We start from the raw sequence: 10,450 nt of genomic DNA, 5'->3' as shown, positions 1-10,450 counted from the left end.
TTATTTCGTATTTTTATATACCGACATTCTCAATACAAGTATCGAATCAGGTCGGAAACACCCCTCCTCGGGAAAGCATAGGACCAGGTAACAGGTCCATAGCACAGTCATACGGGTGATGCTGCGGAAGGATCTCCGCCTTGGTCTTGGAAAGTACGCCATAAAGTCCTCATAAGGTGCAGGAGGGCCCAAGGCAGAGTGCATCAAAGGAAGTGCGGGACTCCTGGGCACTTTCATACAATTAGCTTAGCAGAAAGGACTCCAGTTGACAATCTGTAAAGTATCCCACTGAATCGTGGGCGAGTGCTTCTGTAACCACGGCAACCCTAGCACCACAGGGTGGACAGCCTTATCCAACACTAGGAAGGCTATCTCCTCCGAATGAATCGCCCCGGTGCGGACAGTAATGGGTGCCATGGACATCAGGACAGGTCCTAGAAGGAGCGTCCCCTGGATAGAGGTAATTCGTAACGGGACCTCCCGTCTTTGCTTAGGGATACGCAACTGGGAGACTAGGTCCTTCAGGATGAAATTACCTCCGGCTCCCAAATCCAGGAACGCCATCGTCTCAAACGAACTTCCAGGATATTCCAGGGTAACAGGGATGGTACATTGAGGAGCTGTAGCACAGCCTAGGAGGAGCTCCTCCCGACCTCCTAGGCTTTGGTGTTTTCCGCACGCTCCTGGCAGTGTGCCAAGAAGTGGCCCTTCTGACCACAATATAAACACAACTTCAATGAACGGCGACGTTGCCTTTCTTCAGCAGAAAGCGGGGCCCGTCCCAGCTGTATAGGTTCTCAGGTGGGAGCATCTGAACGAGAGATCTTGGGAGCAGATACAGGTCTCGCTGGCCCACGGGCAGGACTATGGCGAGAGGAGCGCTGCTCCTTGGCCCGTTGTTGTAGGCGGCGGTCAATGCGAGCAGCCATCTCTATCAAGGCATTGAGGTCCTCCGGCAGATCTCGAGCAGCAATCTCATCCTTTATGCATCCGGAAAGACCCTCCAAAAAGATGGCCTTAAGAATACCATCCTGCCAACCTACTTCTTAGGCTAAAGTCCGAAACTCCATAGCATAATCTGCCAAGGAGCGAGCCCCCTGTCGGAGTTGCAGCAGATCAGACGTAGCCATGGCTAATCGGGCGGGCTCATCAAAGGCCTGACGAAAGTTCGAGATGAATTGTTGTAAGTTCATTAGCGAAGGATCATTGTTTTCCCAAAGGGGAGAAGCCCATATTAAGGCTTTCCCATCAAGTAGGGACAGGATGTACACCACTTTCACCACATCCGAGGGGAACTGCCGAGGCAAAAGGGAGAACCGTACAAAACATTGGTTTAAAAAGCCGCGGCAGGTCCTTAAATCTCCAGCGTAGCGGGAGGGTCCTGGCAGCTGAGTCACTGAAGAGTCTTGACCCTCGGATGCTGGTTCTCGGGCAGACGAGGCCCTGGCATCCAATCGGGCCGATAACTCCCCTACCGAACCAGTAAGGACCTCGAGGTACTGTTTTTGATACTGCAGCTGCTGGGCCAACCCAGGCAGGTCCAAGGGGACAGGCGCATCCGCCGAGTCCATGGCCTTGCAATCTGTTGTGGGAGTCTCAGTTTAGTGCACCCTTGGGCCGACCTGCAGGAGACTGGGAAAAGATGGTCAATGTCTCTAGTAACTGGCAGGCCGGTAGGCAGATGTTCAGGCTGCACGAGAGGTGCTCTTCACCCTGGAAGCTGAACCCCCCCCGGGAGTAGCTCGTATGGGCCTGGCCGCTGGAACTTAGGCGGTAGTGGATCAGGACTGAGAACTGGAACCAGACTAGGACAGTAGGTCAATACCGTAACAGGGTTCAGGTTCTGGAACCAGGCAGGAACTGTAGCAAGACTCGGGTACTGGAACCAGGCAGGAACTGTAGCAGGAAAACAGGAACCAGGCAGGTTCCGTAGCAGGCAAGCAGGAACCAAGCAGGAACGGAGCGATTAGCAAGGCAGGTCGCTCCGGGGCACAGCGCAACAGGGATCCGGTAGGTAAGCCCGTTGCAAGGCTAAGACTGGGTGACTGCGGCCGGCTTATCAAGGCCATGGCATCTGACGTCAGGAATTGGGCAGAGTCACCACTGGCGGGAAATGGCCTAGAAAAGCGCCCAAGTGATGAGCGCGCGCGCCTAGAGACAGGGCGTCCATGGAAGGCTTCCCGGCGGCACGGCCCTCGTGGGGACACCACAGAACAGGCCAGGAACTAGGCCAACGAAAGCGGGAACAGGTCCAGGAACTCGGAGGTAAGGGTCTGCTCGCGGCGCTCGTGGCCAGAGCCGCAACACTTTTATAAGCCTTTTATATAAATTGTGAACTTTTATTGACTCCCTGAAAAATGGAGGAGTCTCCATCGCTGGTATGTGTTCCACCCTTTTCAAATAAAGTTGGCAACCTAGTCCAGATTATTAAAGAGCACTGGCATTTGGTAAGTGGTTTTGCTGGTTTAAAAGATCCCCCGATGTTTTCCTTTCGACGGTCTAAAAATTTGAGAGACATGCAAGTGCATTCTGATTCAGTTCCCAGAGAGTTTTTGGATAGTTCAACGGGTTGACATAACCCATGTAATAGGTGCGACGTGTGTAAGTTATCATTGGAAATACAATATTTTGTCCATCCAGTCTCTGGACGTAAAATCTTTCTAAAATCATCTACCACTTGTCAGTCAGCATTGGTAAATTATATTATAAAGTGTCCGTGCGATTTTTTGTATGTTGGTAAAACATCAAGAAAGATTAAGACACGAATATCGGAGCACTGTAGCAGGATTCGAAATGGAGTTGAGACTGCTCCATTGGTGAAACATTGGCGTGAGAGCCAACACTTGATTGATGAGCTACGGTTCTTTGTTGTGCAAGAGGTTCAAAGTAGGAGAGGTGGAAATGTGAACAAAATGCTGCTGGGGGTGGAGCAAAGGTGGATATTGTCTTTGAGGACCTTGGTGCCAACTGGACTCAATGATAAAATTGATTGGGTGGCATGTTTTTTAAAATGTTGAGTCCGGATTGGCTCTGACACCCTTTAAAAGCGCAATAGGGGGTGGGGTTTTGTTACCTGTTTCAAAACGCCTGGGAGGTATGGCGGCGAGACGCTGAAAGAAAGTGAGTGTCTGTATGAAGTTTGATGTGAGTTTATTTGATTCTTTCAATTTCTTACGCATAGTTCCTTCGATTCTCTTCTGTATTGTGGTTAATGTAGCGTATGGATTGTGTTTATTGCAGAAGAAGAAATTAGAAGAAAAAATTATGTGAGAATTGGAAACTTACTCGGTGGAGATGTTTTGATAAACAGAAGTTGGATTTGAGGTGTGTATTTTTATATGTGCACCTATGGGATACTTGGCACATATATAATAATTAAAAATTACATTTCTCTAAAAATTTTGAAGGATTATGTTATGTGAATATGGTTGTTATTTAAATATTTCATTATTGTAGAATATATATGCATGGGAATACTTGGGAAGATGGTATTGAAGATGTGGGATTAGTAGTGAATTGAAATACACTCCTGAAGAAACCTGTTGGAAGATGTAACATGTCGGGACTACTATAAGAATTGTGAAGAAAAGAAAGAAGTTCTTTTGGTAACAATGGAGAAAATTCATTTCACTACGAAAGAGATGAAAAATAAGTATTTTTAGTATGTGTGTGGATGGATGTATGGATGATTTTTTAAAAAAATGAAATGTTAACCTTGAACATGTATTCCTTTTGGGGAAACCCTTTAAAAATCCTCCTGCACGCGCCAAGCCTATTTTGCATAGACTTGGCGGCACGCGCAAGCCCCGGGATGCACGTATGTCCCGGGGCTTTGAAAAAGGGGCGGAAAGGTGGCGGGGCTGTGGGGGTGATGCTGGTCCGGAGGCAGGACCGAGGCCTCCGGCACAGAGGCTGTGCCGGGGGATGGTGCGCGAGCAGCCGGCCGGCACGCACAAGTTACGCCTGCCAGAGGCCAGAGGCAAGCGTAACTCCTGAAACAAAGGTAGGGGGGGGGATTTAGGTAGGGTCTGGAGGGTGGGGGTTAGATAGGGGAAGGTGGGGGGAGTGGAAGGAAAGTTCCTTCCGAGGCCGCTCTGATTTTGGAGCGGCCTCGGAGGGAATGGGGAAAGCAATCTAGGTTCCCCTAGGGCTCGGCGCACACCCCCTTTGTGTATTTAGACCAAAAAAATGATTATGTGAAAAGATTTCTAATATAAAACTTTTCTGTAATTTAAATAAAGGTTATTATAATAAATTATATGTTACTATATGGTATATTTTGATTGATGGTGTGATATATTATTAAAATTGCCAGTGTTTTTTTTATCTGTATCCTATCTTGGCTTCTTGCCTTGCTCTGGGGCCTTTTTGGCCCACCTGGCCTGCCATGTGGCCTTTGGGCTTACTAGGGTTACTTTGCCCTGTTGAGCTTTCATGTTTCTGTTGAATTTCTAGTCCTTGCCTAGTTCTGTCCTTGTCTTTCCCCTTCCAGTTCAGTCCCATGTCTATTTTCCATATCTTGCTCTTGTCATTGGTTTAGGCCCTGCCTGTATCCAGCCCCTATCTGTCCTCAGCACCAGTCTTTCAGGCTGCCAGACTGTGACAATAATAACTTTTTGGCTGAAATCTAGGCAGGTAAGTGTTCCAATATTCCATATGTTGACATTTAGCCAGAAAAGCTATCTGGCTAAATGGCTTTGTTTCTGTGTTAATATTGTTAACCAAAAGTAAGGTTATTTTAAATCCATCTATTTTATCAAATATGCAATGAACAAGTAATTCTCTTTCCCTGAGAAAAGTATCCCAGAGCTAAAAGTTCAGTAATTTGACAAAATGAATACAGCAACTCTTAACTGAGGTGGTTGAGAATTTTATTTAAGAACAGCAAAGTAGTGCACTAAAATGCTACCTCCTGCTCCAAACATTAAGGAGATACAGAAGACACTGTATCTGAACTGAACTGAAATTTTTGTCATCCGCAATTTCTATTCTGGAGTGGAGATTGAATTTCTCATTCCCTTTCATAGACTCTGACACATGTCGCATCATTTATCACGCATGTCTAGGAGGAAAGAAAAGATTTAACATATTGTATATTTATAAAGTGATCACTGCAATGCAAAGTACTTATTCAGGAAACAGAGTTCCAATGTCAAGTAGGCTGACAGAAATTCTTAGGGGCCGATGCAATTATGTGCACGGAAAGTGGACGCTGACTATTCAGCCCCCGCTTTTTTAATGCACGCATGGTGCCCGCAAGGGGGGTGCCATTGAATATGGAAATTAGGGGGTCGCACTAGGAAGGAGATGCTAAGGTCGCTTTGCGCGACCTTAGCACCTCCTTCCTAATGCGACCCGCCACATCTGCCGGTTATGAAGACTGACACCAGTGAACCCGGCCTCGGTTTTCAAACCTGCCTGACTGCCAGTAATAAAAATGGCCGCCGAGGGATGCACATTTATCTTTTTGCATTTGGAGTTAATTAGTAATAGGCTCATTCACATGCATTTGCATGTGATGAGCACTATCTCATTCATTCCACGTCGAATGCATGTTAAATGGGCGCTAATCCCTCTATTGCATTAGGGGATGGATTAGTGCCTATTTATCCCGCGTCCGATTGTAGGTTAAACAGTGCGCTCGGCTGAGCGCATTGTATTGCATCTGCCCCTTAATCTGCTAAACTTTGTACGAAACCTACTGCTATAAAAGACAAAGATTATGTTGGTTGTTTTTCAATGCTTGTGGTCTTTATGTCATATTCCTCTGCTAACATTTAAACAGGACAAGTAGATATATCTTACTAATAAGTATTTATAAAATAAAATGTTTATTATATAAATCCATTTCAGCTTAGGAAATGGGGGGAAATATTGACATATTGTATTCTGTATTGTATTTAATGTTGTTGAAATCAATGAATAAAAAAGTTAAAACATAAATCCATTTCAGTTTTATTAGAAGCAAAAAGGTTTACAACAGAAGATAACAATGTTCTTGACTCTTGTTCAGATTTTGCCAATAATATTCCAGTTATTAGCCTTCTGGCTGCCATTCTACTTTCACCAGTTCTACATATCGAGCAAAATAATTAATTGGGGGGGGGGGGGGGGGAGGGAGGGAGGTAGGAGGAGAAAGAATCCCTAATAGTTTCTAATGTCTCGGCTGGAAAAGTCGATTTATTAACCAGGATTTGACCAAGATTTCTTTCAGGTAGCACAGGGACAACTTTTATTCCATTGTACCAACTGGGGCATTCATATATAATTAATATCTCATTATAAGCAATTTAGGAGGCACTCTTTGCCTCTAGCATTATTTGAAATAATATTTAAAATATTTGAAAAAGGTAAGTGGGTTTATTACAGTCTCTTTAATACATACTGTAAATATGATTGCAAGATGAGCAAGTGGCACTGAAAAAGAGTAAACTATAAAGGGTTCATTTCACACCTTCTATTTTTTAGATACATAATTTTACATTTAAACCCTCCAGAAAATGGATGTCTGGAATAGATTTCTTACCACCACCATTTGTCCATCTATGATTTCCCTTTTTATTGTTGATTACTTACCATCCCACTTCTGCAACTGTGAAAGTACACCATTTTCGAAAGTTACTAAGGTATACAAAGAGAAAAGAAATCAGTCTTGACAAATCTGCTCAGCAATGCACCATGAAGCTGAGAATTGTACTGAGGCCAGGAGAAATTATTGTGCACCAAGTGAGAATAAATACAGGAACCAATGGCACAATGCGTATTATTGTAGCATGTTAGTTTTGTTTTCATTTTCTTTTAGATTTTTATGCAATATGTACATAACTTAACACAACTAATGCTGAGATTGGCAGGTTATAAGCAGCTATAATAAATAAGCAATTTGGAATACTAAAAAAAAAAAAGAAAAGCAGACTTTTGCAGGCACATTTTAGTTGGTAATTTTTTAGATTTCTTCATCTAAATATTTTTGCAAAATTCAAGCTACATTTAACTTTAATCATTTAGGTTTCTTTTGATGAAGAGTGTTTGCATTGCTCTCACCTTGGTGTTCCTGTCATCTGCTGTGACTTCATCAAATTCCACTCCTAGTTTGAATATGATTTCTGTAGCTTTGAAAGTACTGTCTGTCTTCAGGCAGATGTAATTCCCTCTTTTAGATATAATCACAGTGGGTTTTAGGACATTCCCCACTTTCCTTATTGCCAAAGTGACCCCTGCAGTTCAGATCATTGAGATCTGCCATCCAAAAAGACAGAAGAGGAGCCGTGTTGGATATCTATTTCATCAGGATGAATTTTCTAGCAAGACTAATCCCTTTACTGACAAGCAATATTTCATATTTAGAGCATTGAAATTTATCAGATAATATGCCTAAAAGGCAGAGGGATGTACTTTGAAACAATCTGTCTCTCTTACATATTATGGAAGAGACATGATAATCAAACAAAATCACTTTAAGGTTGATTGCAGTATAAATAGGCAACTTGAACTGTTTTTTATTTCCCATAAAATCTGAAACTTTCGTAGACACTCATTGTCTGTGGTAGGGTAATTCCATAAAAGGTATGGCTATTCTGATTTAACTGGCCAAAAAAGGGAATTGTAAAACATCTGTACAAATCACTGAAGAGATCTCTGCTGGAGTATTATAATTCTGTTCTTAAGACCGCATAGACAGTAGAAACAGTCAAGAGGTAAGCTACAAAAATGGTATAGAACCTACAACATAAACCTTAGAAAGTGATACTGTGGCTGACTCGATGGCTCATTGGAAAGTGAAATTTAATGTCTAGAGCTTGCCTAGATTTCATTCCTCAGCAAAGCATCTACTCCCTGGGCTAACTAGGGCTGGGAATAATGAGAAAGGATCATTTATGGCATCTAAAGGGATAGAGTCTAAGCCATTGCTACTTCGTGGCCAGATTTACTCATATAAGAGCACTTTACTCGAGTAATTGGGTTTTGAAAATTGCTCCGATAGTATGTCACATTTCCATGCATAACAGCTTTGAAGATTTAACTGTGAGGGTTTAAGATTTAGGGTTTTTTTTGAATATTGACCTCATAGTCTGGAAAAGAAGAGAGAGAGGTAGCTAACAAAAATATTCAAATACCTCAAAAGTATCAATAAGGCTTAAAAGGTAAATCTTTTTTCAGTGGAAAGGAATTTCTAGAACAAAGAGGGGTAGATTTTTTAAAAAAGCGCGTTCGCGTACTTTTGTTTGCGCACCAGGCGCAAACAAAAGTATGCTGGATTTTATAAGATACGCGCGTAGCCGCGCGTATCTTCTAAAATCCTGGATCGGCGCGCGCAAGGCTGCCGATTTTGGGCAGCCGGTGCGCGCCAAGCCGTGCAGCCTGTCACCGTTCCCTCCGAGGCCGCTCCGAAATCGGAGCGGCCTCGGAGGGAACTTTCTTTCGCCCTCCCCTCCCCTCACCTTCCTCTCCCTTCCCCTACCTAACCCACCCCCTCGGCCCTATCTAAAACCCCCCCCCTACCTTTATCCACGGATTTGGGGAATGGAGCTTAAGCATCTGACAGAGATCATAGAATTTTCTGAGGCATTAGCTATTTATGGTAAGGGAGAGGAAATGTTATGGCATATCACTACGTCAATACATGACTCAAAACCTGATGTGAAGAAGGTTTTAGATATTTTGGGGGTGGAGTTGTACATGAAAGAAAAAAGAGCTATCCTATAGTGATGGCCTACATCTTTCAATGAGAGGATAAAGGACCCTTGGAGCAAAATTCAAATTAAACAAATATAATTGTTTAAACTAGAGGAGGGGGTGGCGGGTGAAAACTGATTCATTCACACCCTCATCTCTTGAGGAAAAAATAAAGATTGTGGAGAAAAAAACATGTGAGGATCTCACAAGGCTGCCCTTTAATAGCAAGATATACAAAGAGGACAGGTATGTGGCTGTGCAGAATGCAAAAAGAAATAGCTGGAAAGTTGTACATACAAACTTTCATAGTCCAGGCAATAAAATGTCCGACCTGCATCTCTTATAGTAGAGTCAAACCTAAACAATGTTGCTGTCAAGGAGACATGATTCAATGAGTGTCATGAAAGGAATATGGCCAGAAAGGATAGGGATAACAGAAAAGCAGAGGAGCAATCCTTTATTTAAAAAATAATAGCAAAGTAAATGAAAAGCCGTAAGCCAGTTTGGAAAAGGAAGATGGCATTTTCATCTACACAGCTGTGATCTACAGACCTCTGACACATGCAGAAGAACTGAATAGAGACCTCATCAAAAATATTCAAAAGATGGGACTGAAGGGTGAGGTGTAGTTGGTGGGAGATTTTCACCTGCCGGATTTGGAATGGAGCATAAGAAACATATGTAATGCCAGACTGGATCAGATCAAAGGTTCATCAAGCCTACCAGCTTCTCTTAAACAATGGCCAATCCAGGTCACAAATACTCGGCAGACCAAGGATTAATCCTGTCGTTTTTTTTCATAACTAGTTAAACAATGTCTTTCCCAAGTCTACATGGCTAATGGTAGTTTATGATAATAAATTCCATGGTTTAATTGTGTGCTGAGTGAAAAAATGCAGTCCGATTTATTTTAAATTTGCTACCTATTAGCTTCACGGTGTGTCCCCCTAGTTTCACTACTATTTGAAAGAGTGAATACAATAATTATTCAATGTTTATTACCTGTTCCATCCCATCAAGATTTTATAGATCTCTATCATATTTCCTTTCCCTAAACTTGTTAGCCTTTCCTCATAGATGAGCTGTCCCATTCCCTTATCATTTTAGCCTTCCTTCTCTCTACGTTTTCTATTTGTGCTATATTATTTTCGAGATGGGGTGACCAGAATTCTCACAATATTTAAAGTGTTTGTTGAACTCCTGCTCATGGGCCCAGCCACGAGCAGGCACTTACCTCTGCGGACCGGAGGCCACCGTCTTGCCGCCGACTTTCACCGCTTCCATGCGGTCCGGAGGCTGCCAGCGTCCTTCTCCTGCACGGCGGGCTCTGCCGCCGTACTTCAATGCGGCTGGAGCCGCCGCTGACGTCATCTCTGCTTCGTGGCCCAGAGGCCGCAGTCCCCGGTCTTTCTTGCGGCTGGAGCCACTCCTCAGCCTGCCTTCCAAGGCAGGGAGAGCCGCCTCCTCCATTGGGACCTGTTCCTCGGCCCAGCCCTGCTCCCCAGAGGCAGCGGCAGAGATGCCGCTGTCCAGGGTCCTGCCCACTTCCTCTTAGGGGCAAGACCGCATTTCTCAGTGACTTAAAGGGCCCGCGGCCGGATATGCCCCAGGTCCCAGCTGAACTCCTCCCTGGATGTCTCCTCATCTTCAGCCCTATAAAAGGGCCCAGCTTCCAGTTCTACCTTGCCTTCACAAGGGGCTAGTCCTCCCTAGGACTTCTGCTTCCTGTCCCTGCCTGGCAATTCCATTCTTCATGGGATCCCTAGTCATCTGT

At 44.0% G+C, this 10,450-nt stretch overlaps 1 protein-coding gene across 4 annotated transcripts in view; it reads right to left on the bottom strand.

Annotated features, from left to right (window-relative positions):
• Nucleotides 1-4,874: 4,874 nt before the first annotated feature.
• The window catches only part of LOC115085479 (myelin P2 protein-like), a 159,183-nt gene continuing 153,607 nt past the window's right edge, over nt 4,875-10,450 (bottom strand). For 2 of the 4 annotated variants that reach the window (XM_029591551.1, XM_029591552.1), the window contains exon 5: nt 4,875-5,062. In XM_029591551.1, the coding sequence (XP_029447411.1) occupies nt 5,012-5,062 (51 nt within the window). In that variant the 3' untranslated portion in view covers nt 4,875-5,011. Of the gene's footprint in view, nt 5,063-6,576; nt 6,622-7,142; nt 7,240-10,450 lie in introns of those variants that run through there. The other 2 variants (XM_029591554.1, XM_029591553.1) reach the window with 2 other exon arrangements.

Source organism: Rhinatrema bivittatum, chromosome 2, assembly GCF_901001135.1.
Source record: "Rhinatrema bivittatum chromosome 2, aRhiBiv1.1, whole genome shotgun sequence".
Classification (NCBI taxonomy): domain Eukaryota; kingdom Metazoa; phylum Chordata; class Amphibia; order Gymnophiona; family Rhinatrematidae; genus Rhinatrema; species Rhinatrema bivittatum.
The sequence above is the reverse complement of the archived record's forward strand: the minus strand, read 5'-3'. Positions and strand labels throughout refer to the sequence as shown.